The sequence below is a fragment of the Canis lupus genome, chromosome 1 (assembly GCF_003254725.2).
Source record: "Canis lupus dingo isolate Sandy chromosome 1, ASM325472v2, whole genome shotgun sequence".
Lineage (NCBI taxonomy): Eukaryota > Metazoa > Chordata > Mammalia > Carnivora > Canidae > Canis > Canis lupus.
The window spans coordinates 101801777-101827397 of record NC_064243.1 but is presented as its reverse complement, the minus strand read 5'-3'; the positions used below and the strand labels follow the sequence as shown (position 1 = coordinate 101827397).

Genomic DNA, 25621 nt, shown 5'->3' with positions numbered 1-25621 from the left:
TCTGGTGCAGCCTCCTTACGTGCCTCGTGCGAGTCATTTCGACTCCAGGCCGCACAGATCTCTGCCACCGCAGGCCCGGGTCCCTCAATCGCACGTCTGGGGCCTGGCCGACCAGGGCCGCAGCGCACGGCCCCCCAAAAGGCTCCGGGGGGGGGGGCGGGTTGCAGACTGAGCTCGCAGTGCGCAAGCGCGGGGCCTCTTCGGTGAGTGTGCAAGCCCGGAGGGCAGCCTACTGCGGAGGCTGGGTTTAGTCCGCGGATCACGGGAAGACAGCGCCGAGTGCATCTACGTGACTCAGAAAGAAGACACTACCGCAGTGCACGGTAGGGTCCGTGCGTGCGCCTTGCCCGGCGAGATGCGTGGAGACGTGAGGGGGCCGGGTCTCGGCGTTGCGCGCGCAGCGGCGGCCCCGGCACGGCTCTGATGTCGTGAACGTGCTTTCGAACGGCTGGGGGCCGGGGAGGGGAACGACCTCAAGCCCTGTTGGTGGGAAGATCCCGGGAGAGATGCGTGAGAGCGTGCGCGCCGCGTGGCTTTGTTTAGGGGCGGGGCCGGGAGCTCTCGGGGTCGCCAAGGGGGCGGGGCCGTGGCCGGTCTACGCGTTGCTCGCGTGAGGAGGCGGGGCCGGTAGTGGCGCCGGGGATTGTGGAGGGGAGTGCGCAGGCGCCAGGGTCTGGTGCTGCGCAGCTATCTTAGTGGGCGCCGCGGAGCCGCGACCCCTGAGGACTGAGGGGAATGTAAGTATCTGCTGTGAGATGGTGGGGTTGTGCGGCATTGGGTCGTGAGGCGGTGAGGGGTGGTGAGGTGGTGAAGGATCTGGGGGTGGTAATGGGGCTTGGGGTGGTGAGGCGGTGAGTGGTCCCGAGGTGGTGACGCAGCTCAGGGTGGTGAGGTGGTGAGGGGTCCCGGAGTGGTGAGGCGGTGAGGGGTCCCGGGGTGGTGACGCAGCTCAGGGTGGTGAGGTGGTGAGGGGTTCCGGAGTGGTGAGGCGGTGAGGGGTCCCGGGGTGGTGACGCAGCTCAGGGTGGTGAGGTGGTGAGGGGTCCCGGAGTGGTGAGGCGGTGAGGGGTCCCGGGGTGGTGACGCAGCTCAGGGTGGTGAGGTGGTGAGGGGTTCCGGAGTGGTGAGGCGGTGAGGGGTCCCGGGGTGGTGACGCAGTCGGGGTGGTGAGGCGGTGAGGGGTCCCGGAGTGGTGAGGCGGTGAGGGGTCCCGGGGTGGTGACGCAGCTCAGGGTGGTGAGGTGGTGAGGGGTCCCGGGGTGGTGACGCAGCTCAGGGTGGTGAGGTGGTGAGGGGTCCCGGAGTGGTGAGGCGGTGAGGGGTCCCGGGGTGGTGACGCAGCTCAGGGTGGTGAGGTGGTGAGGGGTCCCGGGGTGGTGACGCAGCACGGGGTCGTGAGGCGGTGAGAGGTCCCGGGGCGGTGTGGGCTTCAGCCCACGACCGTGGGTGATGAGAAGGAAGGCAGCGATGAGAGGGAGGGAGGGCGGGCAACGGCGGGCACCCCAGCGAGCGAGAAGTAAGGGGGTGACACGGGTGAGACACCCAGGGCAGAGCTGGTTGGTGCGGTGGGTCATGGTGCTGGGGGTCGCGTGTCCCCTACCTGGGCGGAGGCGGGGGCGTGGTGGTGAATGCTAAGGCAACATTTGTCTTAGAACCTGAGATGAGGGTACGACCTCCCCCAGTGCAACAGTGGTGCCCCAGCAGGCCAGACGGCCTTAGTGTGCATTTAGAGGGCCGGCAAGGCCCACCGTGGCCTCTGGGACCTATGGCTGCGGAGGGCTGCAGGAACCATCACTCACTAATCTTGAGAGTTCAGGAGAGGTTTCTGAAACCTGCCCCTCCCTTCACTCCCCAAACGGGGGTTGGTAGCCCTACTGATCCTAGGCTTGTGGCTAGTGTTAAGTAGAACAGTGCCTGACGCAAGAAAGCAACACATAAATGAATGCGTAATTATTAAATAATGACCCCCAGGATCTCACACCCACTTAGTAAAAGCTAGGGGAAGAAAAGCAGAAGTTGAGCCCAGAGTAAAACGTTTCAGGTCAACATATAATCCTGAAGTCTAGGCTGGAGGAGCTTAGGTTCAGAATTTTCTGGTCAGAGTCCTGAGGGGGCAGTAGTTGGTTGTGGGAGGGGAGACAAGGAGTACAGGGTCTTCCAGGATGAAGATGTCCCTAGGAAACCTGTGGGGTGAATAACCTGGGTTGGGAAGTAGTAGCTGGGCCCCAGGGTGGGAAGTATTTTGCAATAACACAGGGATCTGGAGATGTTTCTGTGTCTAGACCAGGGTTTCTCATTCTTTGCATTGTGAATACTTTGGGCCAGATAATTTTTTGTTGTGTGTATATGGTGGGCAGGGGCTGCCCTCATATTGTAAGATGTTTAGAATTATCCATGGTTTCTATACACCAAATGGCCGTAGCATACCCTCCCCCCACAACTGTGAAACTAGAAATGTTTCCACGTATTGTCAGGTGTACCCTGGAGGGCAAAATCACCCCAGTTGAGAATCACTGGCGTATAGAGCTTTGATAAGGGCACACTATGGACTATACGAAGGTGTGAGTATGGGGAGGAGAGTAAAGGGGCTGGAGGAAAGAGGTAATAAAGGGATGATCTCTAGATGAAAAGAAAGAGTGTGTTCTGCAGGTTGGGTAGGTTCTGAGAGGCTTCACTCATTTTGTAGTGTAACGGTCTGCAATGGTTCAGGCACTGTGCTTAACTGACAAGACAGAGATTACCACTCATCTGGAGTTTGCATTTGATAGGAAGACAATTCAGTTCATATTAAGCGGTCATAAGTATTTTGAGAAATAAGGCGGAGTGAAGGGATTATGAATTAAGAACGGGATCAACACCCAGGCTTCCCATCTCATTTAACTCCAAAGCCAGTAATGTCCACCAGCAGTGACTTGGTGTCCTTTGACTGGGAATCCAAGAGTTTGGTTTTGAGCTTACCACAGACTTTTCTTCTTCAGCACTGAGGTTTGAGTTTCAGCAGAGGGAGGTCAGATCTTCAGCCCTACTCCCTGAGGCTCATAGAGACTGGTGGAATGGTTCTTTTTAAAAAAAAAAAAAATTTTATTGATTTATTCATGAGAGACACACAGAGAGAGACAGAGACATAGGCAGAGGGAGAGGCAGGCTCCATGCAGGGAGTCTGATGTGGGACCTGATCCTGGGACTCCAGGATCACACCTTGGGCTGAAGGCAGGCACTAAACTGCTGAGCCACCCAGGCTGCCCTGGTGGAATGGTTCCAAACTATGGCTTCCTGGAGCACCAGAGTGGCAGTCAGTTGAGTGTCTGACCCCACTCCCAGGGTCCTGGGTTCTTGGGATTGAGCTCCCCACCCCCACCCCCATCAGGCTCCCTGCTTAGCAGGGCGGCTGCTTTTCCCTCTCCTGGCCCTCCTCCCTCTCATGTGTAGAGGTGCTTGTGCTTTCTCTGTCTCTTAAGTAGATAAATCTTAATAAAATAAACTATGGCTTTTATTTATTCTTTAAAGATTTTATTTATTTGAAAAAGAGTGCACCCCCTGGCACCCACGAGCTGGGGATGGGGGGCGAGCTGGGGATGGGGGGCGGAGGGCAGAGACAGAAGGAGAAGCAGACACCTCGCTGAGCAGGGAGCTTGACATGGGGCTTGATCCCACAACCCTGGGATCATGGCCTGAGCAAAGGCAGACGCTTAACTAACTGAGTCACCCAGGCACTCCATCAACTTGGAAATCTTTTTAAAAAAATGTCCAGGGACAGCTGGGTAGCTCAGTTGGTTAAGTGTCTGATTCTTGATCTCAACTCAGGTGTTGATTGTGGAGCTGTGAGTTCAAACCCTGAGTTGGGTTCCACACTGGATGCGGAGCCTACTTTAAAACATTCCAGGCTTGGTCCCCAGAGATTTTGATCTGCCATCCGGCTCGGTCATTGGTATGTATTAAAAAACTCCTGAGACATTCTTTTTTTTTTTTTTTTTTTTTTTTTTTAAGGTTTTATTTATTTATTCATGAGAGACACAGGCAGAGGGAGAAGCAGGCTCCATGCAGGGAACTCAATATGGGACTCAATCCCGGGTCTCCAGGATCAGGCCCTGGGCTGAAGGCAGGCACTAAACCGCTGAGCTACCGGAGCTGCCCTCCTGAGACGTTCTAAAGTATATACAAGGTTGAGAGCTTTAGCTCTGAGAGCTGGATTGAGGAATAAGGTAAATTAATTTGGTAGAGGGAGGGGAGGGTTATGAGTGACCAGTGCTTTCAGTATTTTGTCTAAGGCAGTCTTGAAAGCTGTGCTTTCCTGCAATAAGGATATTCCTAGCTCCGTCCTCTGAATGAGATCTATTACCATGTAAAGCAGAGAAACATCAGGGCTCACATCACATTCAAAGCCCGTGTTTCCTCTTATAGTTGGATTTGCGTCTTTAAGGAAAATGTCTTCAATATTCTTGGCCTTTGAGGCTGGCAGGTTCAGAGTAGGGATGATCTTCAAATATTTGACAGATGGTACAGCAAAATCAAACTTTGAAAGGAAGCAGCGAGACTGTACATTAATTGACTGGTTCTCAAGTACTTTGAGAGTTGACTGAGTTCTCAAGTACTCAGTGCTCAGCTGCAATAATCAGTTCTACTTGAGGAGAAAGGAAAAGCCATGGGATGTACTTACCTGATAAATAGTTTAAAATATGTTTATATTAACACAAACATCCCCCCAGGGTCACAGAAATGTTGGGGCTGAGAGGAAGGAACCTAGTTGTCTTCCTCTGAGGGGAGGCATGACCACTCCCAGTACATCTTTGAAACTTGTTTCCATCCAGATTTTTGCTGTGCTCACTTTAGTATGAGGAATTTAGCTTTGTGTTAAATTTATCTATCTGTCTGTCTGTCTATCTATTTATCTATTTAGTGTTGAATTTAAATGGCAGAGCCCTTTTCTCACACTATGTTGGAGATTTAGAAGACAGGCCAGGCATACAGCTCTAGCCTGAGGTAGTATGAGATTCATGCTATTTTATTTGTGTTGTTTTGAAGAGGTAGTTACTATGCATGAAACACAAGTGCCAAAGTGTAGATAAGGAAAACTGAGTTTCGAGTTTCCTTTCCCATGCCAAGTGACCCAGTTCCCTTCTTCAGAGACAATCAGTGCTACCAACTTCTTGATTATTTTTCCAGAACTTGTCTGCCTTTTCACACTCATGTATTGGTTTTCTTTACTTTTTTCTTTTTTTCTAATATTTTATTTATTTATTCCTGAGAGACACACACAGAGAGGCACAGATACAGGCAGAGGGAGAAGCCGGCTCCACGTAGGGGAGCCCGACGTGGGACTCGATCCAGGGTCTCCAAGATCACACCCTGGGCTGAAGGCAGCGCGAAGCCGCTGAGCCACCTGGGCTGTCCCATGAATTGGTTTTCCATGTTTCCTTTTTCCTAAGTTTTCCTCTACCCTTTCTTTTATCATTACACCACATCATGGAGATCATTTCATACAATGCCGGTAGAGTAGGTTTCTCAACTTTGGCACAGTTGATGTTTGGACCAGATTGTTCTTTGCTTTGGGGGGGTAGGGTTTGCTATCCTCTGGAAGGTAGGGTGTTGAACAGCATCCTGGCCTCTACCCACTAAAAGCCAGGAACACCCCCCCACCCCCGTTATGACAACCACAAATGTCCTCCAACATTGCAGGTGTCCCCTGGGTGCAAAGTTGCCCCCAGTGAAGAAGCACTGAAGTAGTGCTACTTTGTTCCTTTTAAGTTCTACATGGTGTCCCATTGTGTGTACATAACACTCAGCCATTTTCCTATTGGTGAGCATTTTGGTTATCTCCATTCTCTTGATAACTTATATTTGGTAAGCACTGGCACTGCTCTAAGCTTGTTACCTGTTTTCACACTTAATCATCCTAACAATCCTGTGAAGTCATTGTTATTTGCCCCATTTGGCAATTGAGGAAGCTGAGGCCTAGAGAAGAGGACATGAGAGGTCACTCAGACAAGGGTAACAGAGTTGGAAGTTGAACCCAGGCAGCTTCCAGGTTCATGCCATTCAGTGTAGGACTCTACTACCCCTGCCTACAAGCCTTGCCACAATGAATACCTTTGTGTTTCATTTTATCCACATGCAAGGATTTCCAAAGACAAATACCAGAAATGAGGTTTACTGTGTTAGAGGGTGTGTGTCCTTCCAATTTTCACAGATTGCCAAATTACCCTCCACTGAGGTTGTGCTAATTTCTTTCCTGCCTGCAGTATATGAGAATTCTACTCACAGCCTTCTGAATGGGTCTCAGGCTTCCTTGGTCCTTTGGGCTTCTTTTTAAGATTTTATTTATTTATTCATTAGAAACACACACACACAGAGGGGGGGCGGGGGCAGAGACATAGGCAGAGGGAGAAGCAGGCTCCACACAGGGAGCCTGATGTGGGACTCGATCCTGGGACTCCAGGATCACGCCCTGGGCTGAAGGCAGGCGCTAAACTGCTGAGCCACCCAGGCATCCCCTTCTTTGGTCCTTTGGATGCTTGGTGTATACTGAAAAAAAAAAAAAAAGGATAAGGAAGGTGAGAAATTAGTGTGTGCCTCTGGCTGAAGATAGCTCTTGTAAAGGTAGTTCATATACACTTCCTAACAGCTAAGGATGAGGTAGATTTTCTTTACCCTAAAATTGGCAGAGGCAAGTTCTTTGTTTGTTTTGGTTTTTTATTCATTCATGAGAGACATACGGAGAGGCAGAGACACAGGTGGAGGGAGAAGCAGGCTCCCTGCAGGGAACCCAATGCAGGACTCCATCCCAGGACCCTAGGATCATGACCTGAACCGAAGGCAGATGCTTAGCCATTGAGTGACCCAGGTGCCCTGGCAGAAGCAAGTTTTTTTTTTTTTTTATTTTTTAAAAATTTATTTATTTATGATAGTCACAGAGAGAGAGAGAGGGGCAGAGACACAGCCAGAGGGAGAAGCAGGCTCCATGCACCGGGAGCCCGATGTGGGATTCGATCCCAGGTCTCCAGGATCGTGCCCTGGGCCAAAGGCAGGCGCCAAACCGCTGCGCCACCCAGGGATCCCCCAGAAGCAAGTTTTGAATCCAGAATTATCTGATATCAAACTGCCGTTCTTTCCTCCCCAGCAGTGCTGAGTTCCTCAGAAAAAAAAAATTGTGGGCAGGAATTGTGCTTTTCTAATTGGGGTGCATGGCTGAGTACAGTTACAAGAAATCACAGGACGGACAGGGTACCATTTGTTGCAATAATCTATTCTACCTGAGGAATCGGAAAGCGAAAGCCATGGGATGTACTTATCTGATAAATAGTTTAAAATATGATGTTTATATTGACACAAGCTCAGATTTATTAAGATACAGGATGCCAAAGGCATGTGGATGTTTCAAAATGAAACAGAACCAACCAGCAGAAGTTTTCTGTAGTGAAGAAGCTGCATTGGGTTATGCCCAGACCACAGAACTAGGCATTACCTCTATAGTTTGGAGATACTAGTTAAGCAGATGCTACAGATCACCCAGCATACCCCTGCCTTGGAATCTAATGCAGAGAGAATTCAGGCATCACAAGACTCTGGGTAGGCCCCTTTGGCTCCATTTTCTGGAGGAGGGCAGCCTTGCTTACTTAGCACAGTCACAGAATGGAAGGCCAGGCCACTTAGTCTGTCACTGAGCCACAACTCTTCACCTTAATGTCCTGTGCTGTAAATCTCCCCAAGTCCTGTGGCCATTCTGATAGAACAATGGTTTATGTCTCATAACCATGGTTATGTACTGATGTCTTTTAGACCCTGCCATAGAGGACAGCGGGGGTACTTCCTGTGTAGAGTCCTGTCTCATACCAGGAGGGCAGATTGTGCTACATGTCGATAGGGGCTGAAACCTATAAGCAGGCCCATGTTGAGGTTTCCGTTTTCATTCTCAAAATGAAAAATGTTAGCCCCAGGTGGTCAGTTTGCTTTAAAGGTGAAAAGAGTTCATGTATTCATTTAAAATATTTAGTACAGGGGATCCCTGGGTGGCTCAGCAGTTTAGCGCCTGCCTTTGGCCCAGGGTGCGATCCTGGAGTCCCGGGATCGAGTCCCGCGTCGGGCTCCCGGCGTGGAGCCTGCTTCTCCCTCCTCCTGTGTCTCTGCCCCTCTCTGTCTATCATAAATAAATAAATAAATCTTTAAAAAAATACTTAGTACATCCCACATTCTTGTACTTACTAACTAGGAGGTGGTGATGTCACCCAGGGATGAGTGTATTCAACATACACACCTGAGTACTTCCCCAGAGCAAGTGGACAGCACAGTGATTCAGCCTTCTCCAGACTCTCAGCCCATAACACTGGCCCCTCCCCCACTCTAACAAAAACAGTGATGATAAATACAGCTCTCCTTACTTGAGCACTGACCATGATATTGGTATCCCACACAATGAACTGCATCCAGGTTGAAGAGGCCCCCCTGCCCCAACCAATGGGGCCAGGATGGCTTCTTTTTTTTTTTTTTTTTTTTTTTTTAAAGATTTTATTTATTTATTCATGATAGTCACACACAGAGAGAGAGAGAGGCAGAGACACAGGCAGAGGGAGAAGCAGGCTCCATGCACCGGGAGCCCGACGTGGGATTCAATCCCGGGTCTCCAGGATCGCGCCCTGGGCCAAAGGCAGGCGCCAAACTGCTGCGCCACCCAGGGATCCCAGGATGGCTTCTTGAAGTGAAGGCACTGATATAGGGCACTTGGAGACAGACTGTAGCACCAAACAGAAAAAACAAGTTACATAGTGTTTTGGGAAGAACTCAGTCTTCCCCTGTGTGTGTGTGTGTGTGTGTGTCCTTAACTCTCACAGTGCTGCAGCATGACACTTCTGGCGCAGGTGTGTGGATTTTTTCTGTGAGGCAATTTTGCAGCACCAACTGGCTGTCCTACAGTGTAACTTAATTCTGACCCTATCTCCCTGGATAGAGTGCCAGATCTCACAGGTTTATGACTCAGGTCCTTGAGATTGGCCTTCCACTTCACAGACCAATCACAATAGTAGGTCCCCAGGCTACCCACACCTTCTGTCCAACTTTGCTACAAATCAGAGGTTCCTGTGACCTTCTTCTCAAGATTTGTTAGAGTAGCTCATCAAACTCGGAAACATTTGCCCTTTTATTAAAGGCTATAATGAAGAATCTAGATTAACAGTCTCATGAAGAGCTACATAGGTAAGTTACATAGATGAGGTCTGGGAGGATACCAAGTGCAGGAGTTTCTGTCCCTGTGGAACTGGGTTGTGCTACCCTCCCAGTGTGGATGTCTTTATCAGCCTGGAAGTTCTCGAAACCCCATTGTGTAGGAATTTTATGGAGGCTTCATTTTGTAAGCATGATCAGACATTAATTGCAGATTCTCTTTTGGAAGATGGCAGAGTAAGCCTGAAAATTTCAAGCTTCTGCTCATGACTTGGTCTTTCTGGTGACCAGGCCCTGTCCAGGAGACCACCCAGAGTCACTTCATTAGAACAACAGACATTTCTAGTGTTCTTATCACTTAAGAATTTACAAGGGTTTTAGGAGTTCTGTGCTACCAAGGAAGGGGGCAGAGACCAATATACTCTTTATATTATCTTTTTTATTCTCTTAAACCTAGAGCATTAGTGATGAGAGCTATGGAGAAAAGAGAAGTCAAGGCTAGACAAGGGAGACTGGGAGTGATAGGAGGGTGGAAGGCAGGTTTGTAGTGTTATTAGAAAGGTTACAGTAAAACTGGCAGAGAAGTGAGATTGGAGCATAGAGCAAAAGGAGTGGGGAACTGAGGTCGGGCTGTTCTAGCACGTTCTGAGGCCAGCAAGAAGGACTGCACAAGGAAGGAGAGAGATGGAGGACCTGAGTTTAACTTCTATTAATCCTCACAACAACTCCAGTAGTTCTGTATTCTCATTTAATAGAGGAGGAAACTGGCATAGAGGTTAACTAACATGCCCATGGTAACACAGCTAATGAAAATAGTCATCACACCCAGGTGGTCGGACTCCAGAGTGATATGTTTATTTACTTATTTTTTAAAGATTATTTATTGGGATGCCTGTGGGGCTTAGCGGTTTAGCTTCTGCCTTGGACCCAGGGCGGGATCCGGGATCAAGTCCCACATTGGGCTCCTTGCAGGGAGCCTGCTTCTTCCTCTGCCTGTGTCTCTGCCTCTCTTTCTCTCTCTGTGTCTCTCATGAATAAATAAATAAAATCTTTAAAAAATAATAAAGATTATTTTAGAAGTGAGAGCAAGTACACAAGAACTCAGGGGGAGGGGAAAGCATCTCAAGCAGATTCCCTGCTGAATGTGGATTCTAACACAGGGCTCCATCTCAGGACTCTCGGATCATGACCTGAGCCGAAATCAAAAGTGGTATGTTTAATACAGCCCTTACCTCTGACCCAGAGGGTTATCAGGGTATCTGGGTCAACATCAGCTTGAATACGGGCTCTGCCACTTCCTGCCCTATAGCCTTGGGCAAGTGATCCCTACTTCTCTGTGCTTTATATTACTCATCTGGAAATGGTGTCAGTGAGAGTACCTGCCCCACCAGGGTAGGAGTGAAGATTCAATTGTTACCTTCATAAAGTGGTACCTAGCATGTTTAAGCACTCGGTATTTATTCATTTTAGTATTAATCTTAGTATTATTACTTTGCTTTTCTCTTTGTAAAGAGAGAAGCATGATAAACCAAATGTTCTTCTGGCTGGGTTCCTTTGTATAGTAAAAGGTCATTTTAGGACTTGCATTTTGAATCAAAACATACCCATTATCAATCTCCAAACTTTTTTCTTTTTAAAAAGATTTGTTTATTTATGAGAGACACAGAAGGCAGAGACATAGGTAGAGGGAGGAGCAGCCACCGTACAGGGAGCCTGACGTGGGACTCGATCCTGGAACTCCAGGATCACGCCCTGAGCTGAAGGCAGATGCTCAACTGCTGAGCCACCCAGGCGTCCCTCAAATTCTGAACTCAGTTATGACTTTGGGTTTCATATATCCTCCCTAACTGCACCCTTAAGGGAGAAAAAAAGAACAGCTGTAGAGAGAAGCATTCATATTTCCATTTTCCAGACTGTGCTGCTATATACCTTTTTCATAGAAAAGTCACCAAAAATTTTTTATGAAATATTTACTATTGTTAGCACTGGAGTGGGTTGAAGGCATTCTTTAGAGGTATGTGCTGAGCCATTTAGGCATGAACTTTGATCATGTCTATAACTTTGAAATGATTTCAGAAGGCATTCTTTAGAGGTATGTGCTGAGCCATTTAGGCATGAACTTTGATCATGTCTATAACTTTGAAATGATTTCAATATTTTAAGGAAAATATTAACATTTGGTGAAAGGTAATGAGGTGTTCATTATACTGTTCTTTTCTCTAGATTTCAAATTTTTTCAAAAGGGAATATATAAAGTATACTCCGATTTCTGCCTTTTCTAGACCCTGACCTTTTCCAAAAGACAAGTTTAGAGAGCTTGGAGTGACTGTCAGCAAAAGTGTTTCTCTGTAAGATGATATTGGCATAAAATGTGGTTACACTCCACCCCAATTTCAGCATGCCAGGAAGCATTCTGGACTGTTGTTGATTCAGTCAGCCAGTATTTCTTGAGCACTGCACTGTGCCAGGCACATTCTCAATTCCCAGGAGAACAGTGAAACAGTCTAAAAGTGCTTGCTTTCATGAAGCCCCTGTCAAGGTGTGGGAGATTGTCCCACACAAACAAAAATGTAAATAAGCCTTTCTCGGGAGGCAGGTTGTGGTGTGAAGAAAATGCAGCAATAGAATGGTGTAGACTCTAGTATAAAGCAGTGTGGTCCTGTGGAAGTGTAATGCAAGACATAGATTTTAAATTTCTAGCAGCTGTATTGAAAAAAGTGAAAATAACAATCATTGCAGTTAATTTCAGCACATTTTATTTAATTTAGTGTATCCTAAATACCAGCTTATGGTCAGTATAAACAATTATCAATTAGGTATTTTATATTTTTTTTTAAATCTTTTTTTTTTTTTTTTTTTTTAGATTTTATTTATTTATTGAATGAGAGAAAGAGAGAGAGAGAGAGAGAGAGAATGGCTGGGACACAGGCAGAGGGAGAAGCAGGCTCCATGCAGGGAACCTGACGTGGGACTCGATCCCCGATCTCCAGGATCACACCCCAGGCTGCAGGCGGCGCTAAACCGCTGCGCCACCGGGGCTGCCCTATATTTTTTTCATACTAAGTTTTTTAAATCTGTGTTTTGCACGTGTAGTACACCTCAGTTCAGACGCTTTATTAAATCTCTTCATTTCTTGAAGATTTTATTTATTTATCTGACAGCACAAGCAGGGAGAGCAGCAAAGGGAGAAGGAGAAACAGACTTCTTGCTGATCAGAGAGCCTGACTCAGGCCTCGATACCAGGACCTGGGGATCATGACCTGAGCCAAAGGCAGACCCTTAAGCAACAACTGAGCCACCCAGGCATCCCTTGATCTATATTTAAATTTCATAAAACTTATCATTGGAAAAGTAGATTCACAAACTCAGTTGTTTCAAATATTCTTCAAAGTTTTACATTAACTAAATCAAGGATTAGTTTTTAATTTAGGTTAATAAAACAATTCACTGATTTTAATATTTAATTATGTCTTTTTTTTAAGGTTTTATTTTATTCATGAGAGAGAGACAGAGACATAGGCAGAGAGAGAAGCAGGCTCCATGCAGAGAGCCTGATGTGGGACTCGATCCCAGGACCCCAGGATCATCCCTGGGGCTGAAGGCAGACACTCAACTGCTGAGCCACCCAGGCATCCCAAATTATGACTTTAGTAATAAATCAGTTGAAGCTAAATAACACTAGACACTCAGTTGCGCTAGCCCTATTTCCAGAACTCACTTGTCACCTGTAGCTAATGGCATGCATATAGAGCAGCATACGTGCAGAGTGACTCAGTGATAGAGGGGCCTAATCCACCCCACTGAATTTCCCTGCTGGATTTACACATACCTGCCTAGTGAGTTCCCTCTTCAGCTCTCGCATCCCCTCCACTTCTTATCAGTCATACACATTTTATTCACCACATAGCCGCCCAACAAATTTTATTAAATGTCAAGTTAGGTAGGTATGTCACTCCTCAGACTCCTGCTCCCTCAGTGATGTCTTATCACACTTAGGTTCAGTTCCAAACTGCTCGTGACCCCCTTCATGATGTGGCCCTCCTGATTTAAGCCATCTCACAGACCACCACTCCCCACCTTACTTGTTCTACTTCAGCACACCATTCACTCTATCCATATACCAAGCACACACCTGCTGCAGGGTCTTTGTACCTTTTGTACCTCTACCCAGAATGCTTTTCCCCAAGTGCCTCATACTTGCACTACATTCAAACCTGAACTCAATGTTGCATCCTCTGAGAGGCCTCCCTCAACCATCCCATCATTCCACCCTCTGCTCTGATCCTTTTTTTTTTTTTTAAGCAGTGATCTCAGCTGACCCCCCCCCCTTTTTTTTTAAGATTTTTATTCGAGAGAGAGAGAGAGAGAGAGAGAGGCAGAGACAAAGGCAGAGGGAGAAGCAAGCTCCATGCAGACAGCGCGATGTGGGACCCAATACTGGGACTCCAGGATCATGCCCTGGGCCGAAGGCGGTGCAAAACCGCTGAGCAACCCAGGGATCCCATAACTGACACTTTTTCTATATAAACTTGCTATCCCTGTTGGGATGTAAGGTACAGGGTTGCTGGTCCTTCTTTGTGGTAAATCTGCTCTTTGCCCAGCACCTGGGACATTACCTGGCACATAGTAGACACAACAAATGCTTGTCAAATGGATGAATAGGTGTCTTCATGTTTCATTTGCCGCCTGATCTAGAGCCTTTTGTGATCTTGGGAGCAGATAACATTGGCCATTGCCCCTTCCTGACCCTGAGAAGGGGCAGAAATGTTGCAGATGTCCTGACCTTTCTCGATGTGTATCTGTGTACCTGTGTGTATGTGTGCATGCATGTGCATGTGTGACCAGGATGAAGGAGCAGGGGATTATTATCCTAGAGACTCCAGGACCACCTAAAAGGCCCTGTCATCCTCATGACTTCTCTTCTCCCACAGCCCCACCTTCTCAGCACTCTGCCCTTCTTCAAGTTTGGACTCTCAAGGGGGAGGAAAGGATGCCTGCTGCACGAGGGAAGTCCAAGTCCAAGGTAAATAGTGATTCTTCTTGGAAGGAAGTTCCATCTTGTAAGATAGGGGCCATTGCTTTCTTTCCATGGAAATTCTGCCTGACGGAATCCCATCCAAGACCTGGTCTGTTTCCTCCCATCACCGTGAAAGGTAGGAACATGAGAAGAACTCTAGGAACCCATGTAACCACTCAGCGCTCTCTCCTTTTTTTCTGTGTGCACATGGCCACTGACCTATTTGTTTAGTATCTCCAGAGTGTTTGACTGGGCTGCTCCCTAGAAGGAAGAGGAGAGCCACTGTGATTTCTCAAGGTAGACGTGAGTGCCTACATGGGATCTGCTGAGGCAGAGGAGGACTTGAGGTTGTGCTCTAAAGTTAATCTGTCAATGTCTCTATTTTTACTTGTACAACGCATATTTACAAGAAGGAAATTTGGTTTTTTAAGAGACCCATATAACCCTGTATTTAGGTTGGGTTAATTGGAACCAGGCCAGTGAGTCAACCTTCTGTTAAAAAACCTGCGTCACCACTTTAGATGATGAAGTGATTTTCTAAAATAAATATCTTGAACACAATTTCTGTACCAAACAGTTTTGTCCTCTTAAGTTATGTGTTCCCTGTCACTGCTATAACAAATTTCCACAAACTTGGCTGCTCAGAACAGCATGTATTTATGGCTCATAGTTCGTGGGTCAGAATCAGGCACAGTGCATGGCTGGGTCCTCTGCTTTGGGTCTCACAAGGCTGAAAAAAGGTATTAGCTGGGTGTGTGGTCACGTCTGAGGCTCTTTCTTTCTTTTTTTTTTTTAAAGTCTTTTAAATTCATTCATGAGAGACACAGAGAGAGAGAGAGAAGCAGAGACACAGGCAGAGGGAGAAGCGGGCTCCATCCAGGGAGCACGATGTGGGACTCGATCTTGGGACTCCAGGATTACGCCCTGGGCCGAAGGCAGGCGCTAAACCGCTGAGCCACCCAGGGATCCCCATCTGAGGCTCTTCTAAACTGTTTATTAGCATATTCAGTTTCTTCTGCTTTCCATGTGGCCCTCTTCCATCTTCAATCCAGCAGTAGCAGGTCAAATCAGGCTTCCAATATCTTTTTTTTTTTTTCAGGCTTCCAATATCTTGACTTCTCTTTCCACTCTCCTCTTCCAGTAGGGGAAAATTTTTCCACTGTTACGGGCTTCTGTGATTACATCACCCACCTACAAAATCTAGGATAATCTTCCCATTTAATGTCAAGTGATCAGTAACCTTAATTACATCTACAAAGAACCTTTGGCCCTGTGTAGTTGAGTCACGTGCTCTTTAGAGAGTATGAACTTAAGCATGAATCAGAAGTCGGGCTGCCCAGATTGAACTCTAGCTCCTCCATTCACTAGTTGTGGACTTTCCGTACATCATCTCCCCTCTCTGGGCATCTCATTTCCTCATCTGTAACATTACTGTGATTCTCTTAGCAGTGCCCCAGCCAGGTCACTGGCTCACATGAGTCAGTACCTGTAGAGTGCTTAGAAAAATGGCTTTTGTCAATGCCCAGTAAATCCAAGTTGATAATGCTTTCTATGGGACATTGTCCTTAATTAATAGCTATATCATATCGTATTGTGTTGTATTTATTTTATTTTATATACCTGTTTGTCCTGGCCTCAGAACCTCAAATGTTTCTGAAGAGATTCCTGGCACCATAGATTTCTGGTATTTGGGACAAGTTCCTTGTTGTCTCCAGCCGAGGGAAAGTAAGCCTGTGGTGAAAAGACATGTGATCTTCTATTTCAGGTGCCAGTGACATTTGGGGATTTGGCCATCTACTTCTCCCAGGAGGAGTGGGAATGGCTGAGCCCCATTCAGAAGGATCTGTATGAAGATGTCATGTTGGAGAACTACCAGAACCTGGTCTCTCTCGGTAAGGCTCTCTCTCCGTAATCCACAACCAACCCTTTGTGGGACAGAAATCAGCCTAGTTAGGAAAATAGAAGCCACTGCAGCTTTGTTTAAATATTTTATTTATTCATGAGAGACACAGAGAGAGAGAGGCAGAGACATAGGCAGAGGGAGAATTAGGCTCCCTGCGGGGAGCCCGATGCAGGACTTGATTCCAGGACCCCAGGATCACAACCTGAGCCAAAGGCAGATGCTCAGCCACTGAGCCTCCCAGGTGCCCCTGTGGTCTGATTTTTCAAGAGAATAGTTGGTTTGTAGAGTTAGAAATGAGCAATTGTAGAGTTAGAAATGAACAATTCAGCGCACTGTAATTGAACTTTCATCTTCCTCCTCCACTGCCTGCCCTTCATACCCTTTGTACTCCCTTTGTGCTCATAAACCCTCATTCCCGTTGACATGGGGCTTGGCTCTGTGGCATGCATATCATGTTCAGTTCTGTTGTTTTTCCTGAATGCAGGACTTTCCTTTCGGAGGCCAAATGTGATCACCTTATTGGAGAAAGGGAAAGCACCTTGGGTGGTGGAGCCAGTGAGGAAACGCCGGGGCTTGGGTGAGTGACAGAGAACCAAGGTTTACATGTTGCTATTGTTTGTTTCTAAGAGCACTCTCTATCTTGAGAAGGCAACCTCTTAAAGATGTTTGCAAGCTGCCGCTTTCCCTGCCTTAAAGGCCACAGGCCTGTGATGAAAATTCTGGTCTCTTTCAGTGTGAGCTCCTAGAAGGAAAATAACCAACATTTAATAAACCCTCTACTAGGTACCAGACAAACTTCTAAGTACAGGTTCCTCCCAGTCCTATAAGGTAGGTACTATTATTATTCCTGTTTTGTATATGAGGACACCAAAAATCAGAGTTCAATAACTTGTCTAAGGTAACCCAGATAGGAAGTGGCAGCAGAGCTAGGTTTGAACCCCAGCTTCTTGTCTCAGAAGCTCAGCTCTTAATGCCCTTATGATGTACCTATCATATTCCCTGCTTCAGCATTTTCCTTCAGAGAAAGCATATTCCAATTCTCTCATGATAGCATTGATAATGTTCAAACATGCATCATTTTCTTCATTCTTTAAAAAAAAAATGAAAATATTTTCCATTACTGTTCATTTTGACTACTTTCCAAGAACTCATTCCCTTTTCTGATAGATTTCTCTTTATTTTACTTACTTACTTAACAGTTCTATGAGTGTTTTTTTGTTTTGTTTTGTTTTTTTAAGATTTTATTTATTCATGAGACACACAGAGAGAGGCAGAGCGAGAAGCAGGCCCCATGCAAGGATCCTGACGTGGGACTCGATTCTGGGACTCCAGGATCACGCCCCGGCAGAAGGCAGGTGCTAAACTGCTGAGCCACCCAGGGATCCCTACGAGTGGTTTTTTTTTTGTTGTTGTTGTTTTGTGTTTTTTTTTTGTTTTGTTTTTTTGTTTTTTTTACATTTTTAAATTTATTTTTGATAGTCACAGAGAGAGAGAGAGAGAGAAGCAGAGACACAGGCAGAGGGAGAAGCAGGCTCCATGTACCGGGAGCCTGACGTGGGATTCAATCCCGGGTCTCCAGGATCGCGCCCTGGGCCAAAGGCAGGCGCCAAACCGCTGCGCCACCCAGGGATCCCTTGTTTTGTTTGTTTTTTAAGTGGGGTCCACACCTAGTGGCTTGATTTTAGAACCCTGAGATCAAAAGAGCTAGACACTTAACAGACTGAGCCACCTAGGCACCCCTGAATTTTTTTAATTGTAAAAAATTCATAACATTGAATTTATCATCTTAACCATTTTTTTTTTTTTTTAACCATTTTTAAATGTATAATTAAGTGTGCAACAGATATCCAGAACTCTTCCACCTTGTCATAACTTATGAAATTACACTCACTAAACACTAATATTCCTCCTCTCTTCCACCTGGTCCTTGTTAACCACCTTTCTTTGTATTTCTCTGATTTTGATTACCCATGGATACTTTATATGAAAGGAATCAAAGAGTATTTGTCCCCTTTTTTTCAATATAATTCAGGTAATTAACATATAATGTATTACTGGTTTCAGAGGTAGAGATCAGTAATTTAACAGTCTTATATAATATCCAGCAATCATTACATGCCCTACTTAATGTCCATCATCCACTTACCCCATCCCCCCTCTACTCTCCCCCACTCCAGCGAGTATTTGTCCTTTTGTAATCTTTTTTTTTTCCTGAGTGCTCGTTCCTTGAGGTTCATCCATGTTGTAGCATGTGCCAGGATTTTTTTTTAAGGCTGCATAATATTTCATTGTATATATCATATTTTCCTTATCTATCAATAGATATTTGGGTTGTTTTGCTTCTTGGCTGCTATGAATAATGCAATAATCAACATGGGAGTACAGATGTATTTAAGATCCTAATTTCAGTTTTTCTGGATATATATCCAGAGGTGGGACTGCTGGATCATATGATAGTTCTGTTTTTTATTATCTATGGAACCTCCATACTGTTTTTCATTTGTCGTTTCCACCAAGAGTATACAAGTGTTTCGACTTCTTGTCAAGTTGTCTTTTTTTTTTTTTTATAGTGGCCATCCTTATGGATGTGAGATGATATTGTGGGTTTGATTTGTATTTCCCTAATGATTAATGATATTGAGCATATTTACATATGTTTATTGGCCATGTGTCTATCTTCCTTGGAGAAGTGTCTATTCAAGTGCTTTGCCCAGTTTTAAAAATAGGGCTGTTGGGCAGCTCTGGTGGCTCAGTGGTTTAGCGCCGCCTTCAGCCCAGGGTGTGACCCTGGAGACTCAGGATTGAGTCCCATGTCAGGCTCCCTGCATGGAGCCTGCTTCTCCTCTGCCTGTGTCTCTGCCTCTCTCTTTCTCTCTCTCTCTGTGTCTCTCATGAATAAATAAATAAAATCTTTAAAAAAAAAATTCAGGGATCCCTGGGTGGCGCAGCTATTTGGCGCCTGCCTTTGGCCCAGGGCGGGATCCTGGAGACCCGGGATCGAATCCCACATCGGGCTCCTGGTGCATGGAGCCTGCTTCTCCCTCTGCCTGTGTCTCCTCCTCTCTCTCTCTCTCTCTCTGTGACTATCATAAATAAATAAAAAATTTAAAACAAAAAAAAAGAGGAAAAAAAATTCATCAGAGATATTGGCCTGTAGTTTCCTTTTCTTGTGTTGTCTTTGTCTGATTTTGGTATTAAGGTAATGGTGGCCTCATATAATGAATTAGCAAGTATTCTCTCTGCTTCTATCCTCTGAAAAAGATGATAAAAAATTGGTATGGTTTCTTATTTAAATTTTTGGTAGAATTTACTAGCAGATGAATCTAGGCCTGGTGCTTTCTGTTTTGGAAGTTATTGATTATTGGTTTAATTTCTTGGATACATAAGGCCTATTCACATTGTCTATCATGTGACTTTTGGAAGACTGTTCAACAAAGTGTTTTCTTTCATCTAGATTTTCAGATTTATGGGCAAAGAAATTGTAATTTTCCTTTATTCTTTTAATTTCCATGAAATACATATTTCTGTCCTAATTTTTATTTCTAACAATAATTTGTGTCAGAATTCTCTTTTTTCTTAGCTTATCAACTTTTTTTTTTTTTTAATTTTTTTTTATTTATTTATGATAGTCACACACAGAGAGAGAGAGAGAGAGGCAGAGACACAGGCAGAGGGAGAAGCAGGCTCCATGCACTGGGAGCCCGACGTGGGATTCGATCCCGGGTCTCCAAGATCGCGCCCTGGGCCAAAGGCAGGCGCCAAACCACTGCGCCACCCAGGGATCCCTAGCTTATCAACTTTAATGACTTTGAAAGAACCAGCTTTTGGTTTTGTTGTACTTTTCTATTTCTTGTTTTCAATTTCAGTGATTTCAGTTTATTTTTTCTGCTTATTTTGGATTTAATTAGCTTTTTCTGATTTCCTAAGAGGGGATCTTAGATTACCAATTTTAGATCTTTGTTCCTTTTTAACATGCATATAGTGCTACAGACTTGTCTATAAGCACTGGTTCCGATGAATCCCACAAATTCTGATGTTATGTTTTATTTTCATTGCGTTTAAAATATTTAAAAATTTCTTTTGTGATTTCACACTTATTTAGAAATGTACTATTTAACTTTCAAGTAGCTAGGGATTTTCTAGTGATTGATTGATCTTTTTTTTAAGGATTTTATTTATTTATTTAAATAGGAGAGAGAGAGCGTGCACAAGTAGGGGGAGAGGCAGAGGGAGGGAGAAGCAGACTCCTTGCTGAGCAGGGAGCCCAATGTGGGGCTCAATCCCAGGACCCAGGTCATGACCTGAGCAAAAGGCAGACACTTGACTGACTCAGCCACCCAGATACCCCTCCAGTCATCTTTTGTTAACTGATTTCTAGTTTAATTTCACTGTGGTCGGAGAGCATTGTGTGATTTCTATTATTTGTTAAGGTGTGTTTTTAAGGCCCAGAATGTGGTCCACTTAGTGAATGTTATATGTGAGCTTGAGAACGATGTGACCTCTGCGATTGTTGGATGAAATAGTCTATAGATGTCAGTTATATCCAGTTGAAAGAAGGTATGGTTGAGTTCTACTAACTGATTTTCTGCTTCCTGGATCTGTTCATTTATGAGAGAGGGATGTTGAAGTGTCTTAAATATGATAGTGGATTCATATATTTCTCCTTGCGGTTTTATCAGTTTTTGTCTCTTATTATTTCATGTTTTGTTGCTTGACATATACCCATTAAGAATTTATAGCTTCTGAAGAATTGATTCCTTTGTCATTATGTAATGCCTCATTTTATCCATGGTAACTTCTTTTTTTTTTTTTTTTTTTTTCCCATGGTAACTTCTGTGCTTTTAAAAGTCTGCTCTGTCCAGAATTAATAGAGTTACTCCTGTTCTCTTGTTAGCATGGTCTATTTTTCTGCATTTACTTTTAATCTGTGTCTTTATATCTAGCATGAGTTTCTTAGAGACAACACATACTTGGGCCATGGTTCTTAATTCACTCTGAATAAAATCAAATTCAATCTCTTTTGATTGGTTTAGGCTTTTGATTGACATTCAAAGTGATTATTGATATATTTGGATGATATTTACTATATATAAAGTAAATATTTTATTTGATGTCTTTATTCCTGTTTTTGTTTGTCTTCCACTCTTTTTCTGGTTATTGTGATTTTACTTTTTTGTTTGTGGTTTTAAAAGAAGATTTATATGATTCTATTTTCTGTTCTTCCTTATATCATATGTGTGTGTGTGTGTGTGTGTGTATGCGCACATACTTTTTTTTTTACATGGTTGCCCTAGAATTTACACTATATGTTTGCAGCTAATCCAAGTCCACTTTCAGATAACACTATACCACTTTATGGGTAGTGTGAGTACCTTACAATAACAAAATAATGCTGATTCCTTCCTCACCTGTATCACTGCTATCATTCACTTAATTTATATATAAAATACATGTAAGCAAGCATATATATATATATATATTTACGTGTATACATCAAATAAATATATAAGCATACACAATTGAATACATTGTTGCTGTTATTTTGAACAAACTGTTAAGTCAATTAAGAAGAAAAATGGTTTTTTTGCCTTTACTTATTTTCTTTCTTTCTTCTTTGTCTGTTCTTTTCTTTTCTTTTCTTTTCTTTTCTTTTCTTTTCTTTTCTTTTCTTTCTTTCTTTCTTCTTTTTCTTTTCTTTTCTTTTCTTTCTTTCTTTCTTCCTTCCTTCCTTCCTTCCTTCCTTCCTTCCTCCCTCCCTCCCTCCCTCCCTCCCTCCCTCCCTTCCTTCCTTCCATTATTTATGTATTCATTAGAGACACAGAGAGGCAGAGAAAGAAGCAGGTTCCACGCAGGGAGCCTGATGTGGGACTTGATCCTGGGACTCCAGGATCATGCCCTAGGCCGAAGGCAGATGCTTAACCACTGAGCCACCCAGGCATCCCTACTTATTCTTTCTTTATTGCTTTTCCCTTCTCTATATAGATCCAAGTTTCTGATGTATTAGTTTCCTTCTAACAGACCTCTTTTAACATTTCTTGCAAGGCAGGGCTACTGGCAACAAATACTCCCTGCAGGGAGCCTGATTTTCCCTCTGCCTATGTCTCTGCCTCTCTCATAAATAAATAAAATCATTGAAAAAAGATTTTTTTTTTTTTTTTTTTTTTAACGATAGTCACACACACAGAGAGAGAGGGAGAGAGGCAGAGACACAGGCAGAGGGAGAAGCAGGCTCCATGCACCAGGAGCCCGACGTGGGATTCGATCCCCGGTCTCCAGGATCGCGCCCTGGGCCAAAGGCCGGCGCTAAACCACTGCGCCACCCAGGGATCCCGAAAAAAGATTTTATTTGAGAGAGAAAAAGAGAAAGAGACCAAGCATGAGTAGGGGGGAGGGGCAAGGGGAGAGGGAGAAACAGGGTCCCTACTGAGCTCGGAGCTGGATGTGGGGCTCCATCCCAGGACCCTGGGATCACTAGCTGAGCTGAAGGTAGACGCTTAACTGACTGAGCCATCCAGGCGCCCCTGCTTTCTGGTTTTCATAAGGATTCTGTTGATTGAATCCTTTAGCCCACAGAATTTTTCTTCAGCTATGTGGAATCTACTAATAAGGCCATTCAAGGCATTTCTTTATTTCTGTTAGTGTCTTTTATCTAATGTTTTGTTTTGATTCTTAGGTTTCCATCTCTTGCTTACATTGCCCATCTGTTCTAATATGCTGTGTACTTTATCTATTAGAGCTCTTAACATATTAGTTTTAAATTTCTGGTCTGGTAATTCCAGCATCCCTGCCATATCTGAGTCTGGTTTTGATGCTTGCTCTGTCTTTTCAAATTGTGTTTTTTGCCTTTTGGTATGCCTGTATTTTTTTTATTTTTATTTTTTTTTTTTAAGATTTTATCTATTCATGAGAGAGAGAGAGAAGCAGGCTCCATGCAGGGAACCTGACGTGGGCCTTGCTTCCGGTTCTCCAGGATCACATCCTGGGCTGAAGGCGGCACTAAACCACTGAGCCACCGGGGCTGCCAAGATTTCTTAAATTCTAATTATTAAATATTTCTATAAAGTCCTTACTATGATAAAATTATACTGACTGTCGTTATTGTTATTATGTATGGTAATGGTTATTATTATTATCATTGATAATGACTGCACAGAAACTTCAGTTTTCAGCATAGAAAAACAAATACTGAATTTCTTGCTATCTTTCAGACTCAGGGTTTAAATGTGAGACCAAGAAGTTACCTCCAAATCTGGGCATCAAATCTGGGCAAAGTATCTATCAGAAACAAGTGTCTGCATCACAAAACATTCCCACAGGAAAGAGAAGCTGCAAGAAAAGTTCAGTCCCGATAAAACCCAAGAAGGTGCATTCAGGGAAGAAATCTTTAAAATGTAGTGACTGTGGGAAAACCTTTGGTCAGAGTTTATCCCTTCAACTTCATCAGAAATCTCATACTGGAGAGAAGCCTTATGAATGCAGCAATTGTAGAAAAGCTTTCAGGCAGATCTCCTCCCTCATTCTTCATCAGAAAATTCACAATGGAAGGAAAAGCTATGAATGTGATAAGTGTGGAGAAAGCTTCATTCAAAGAACATCTCTTATTCTACATGGGAAAGTTCATAATGGAAAGGAAACTTTAGACTGTGGGAAGCCTTTGAGTCAGTGCCCACCTCTCACTGTGGGCCAGAAAATTAATTTTGTTGAGAACATCCACCAGTGTGGAAAGTGTGGGAAAGACTTCATTCGGATGTCATCCCTTTTACTACATAGGAAAATTCACAGTGGAAAGAAAATACACAAATGCAATAAATGTGGGAGAGGCTTCAATAAGAAATCAGCCCTTGTTATACATAAAAGAATTCATACTGGAGAGAAAACCCATGAAAGTAAGAAGGCTATAAGTCTGATTCCACAGCAGAAAATTTATCATTTAGAGAATCCTTATAAATGCAGAGAATGTGGAAAATCCTTTAATAGGATTTCATCCATTATGCTTCATCAGAGATGTCACATGTCAAAGAAACCCTACAAATGTGATAAATGTGAGAAGGTCTTCAGGCGGCATTCAACTCTAATTCTACATCTAAGAATTCATAATGGAGAGAAACTGTATAGATGCAGTAAATGTGAGAAGGTTTGTAATCGGCATTCATCCCTTATTCTACATCAGAAAGTTCATACAAGGAAAAAGAAATTGTTTGAATGTAAGGAATGTGGGAAGATGTTTTCTGGAACTGCCAACCTTAAAATACATCAGAATATTCATTCTGAAGAGAAACCCTTCAAATGCAATAAATGTAGTAAAGTTTTTGGCCGTCAGTCATTTCTTATTGAACATCAGAGAATTCATACTGGAGAAAAACCCTATCAGTGTGAGGAATGTGGAAAAGCCTTTAGTCATCGAATATCTCTTACTCGACATAAGAGAATTCATACTGAAGACAGACCCTATGAATGTGATCAATGTGGGAAGGCCTTCAGCCAGAGTGCACACCTTGCCCAACATGAAAGAATTCACACTGGAGAAAAACCATATATGTGCAAAACATGTGGGAAGGCCTTTAGTCAACGCACATCCCTTATTCTACATGAAAGAAGTCATACTGGAGAGAAACCATATGAATGTAATGAATGTGGGAAGGCATTTAGCAGTGGCTCGGATCTTATTCGGCATCAGAGAAGTCATTCTTCAGAGAAACCATATGAATGTAGTAAATGTGGGAAGGCATATAGTCGGAGTTCATCCCTGATCCGACATCAGAATACACATTCTGAAGAAAAAGCCTAAGTTTTTTAATATGTGAAAGCATAGAGTGAGGCTGTCAAAGTAGCAGAGACCAAGGCATGGAAAATGCATTTGTCTATAAGATAAATTTTGTAAAAATGGGACCACTTGATAATGTGCCTCATTTTGAAAGCCAAAGAACAAAAGTCACTGGTGACTTTGACCAGATGATTTGTAATCAGTGAGGCAGTGACTTTATCATAGATCTTAAGTTGAAAGTAGTAAGGTCAGACAGTTGGAGCACTCATTTTTAATGAAGACCACTCTTCACTTGATAAGAATTACTGATGTTTTATTTCCATTGTAATTTAAAGGTATTTCATTAGTCACATAAAACAAGGTACATCTGCTAAGTCCGTATTTGTAGATGGGTCTTTGAGCCTGGTTTAAGGTCACATGAAGAAAGAGTTTGAGGTTGTCCCTTAGGACTGGAACTATCACATATAAGAGATTTCTTGGGCAAACCAGTGTGCTGCTTCCAGCTGACAGAAAATTATGGCTGAGAAAAAAGAGTGAGTCTTGAAGTAGATAAAGGTTTCACTCATAAATGTGTGAATCATTACCATATTGTTTCCATATGAAGATATATGATGTTCGTTGTGTGTAAAATCTAACAAGCCTGTGATGGGCTATTGGGAAAGGAAACCAGGATATACTGAAGAATGAGAACTTAAAAGCAGGGAAAAATTATTTGTTACTGTTTTGTTTGAAAATAAATGTGTTTATATTTATATGAATAAACATTGGTATTTTCATGTAAGAA

The 25621-nt window shown here is 44.0% G+C and overlaps 1 protein-coding gene across 6 annotated transcripts in view; it reads left to right on the top strand.

Moving 5' to 3' along the window:
- ZNF667 (zinc finger protein 667) overlaps nt 1-25621 on the top strand; it is a 26610-nt gene extending 989 nt beyond the window's left edge. Inside the window, exons 1-6 of one of the 6 annotated variants that reach the window (XM_049099108.1) lie at nt 231-323; nt 3988-4202; nt 14085-14176; nt 15936-16062; nt 16558-16650; nt 23282-25621. In XM_049099108.1, coding sequence (XP_048955065.1) covers nt 14144-14176; nt 15936-16062; nt 16558-16650; nt 23282-24861 — 1833 coding nt within the window. In that variant the 5' untranslated portion in view covers nt 231-323; nt 3988-4202; nt 14085-14143 and the 3' untranslated portion in view covers nt 24862-25621. Of the gene's footprint in view, nt 1-190; nt 324-582; nt 738-3804; nt 3929-3987; nt 4203-14084; nt 14177-15935; nt 16063-16557; nt 16651-23281 lie in introns of those variants that run through there. The other 5 variants (XM_025423747.3, XM_035712615.2, XM_025423743.3 and 2 more) reach the window with 5 other exon arrangements.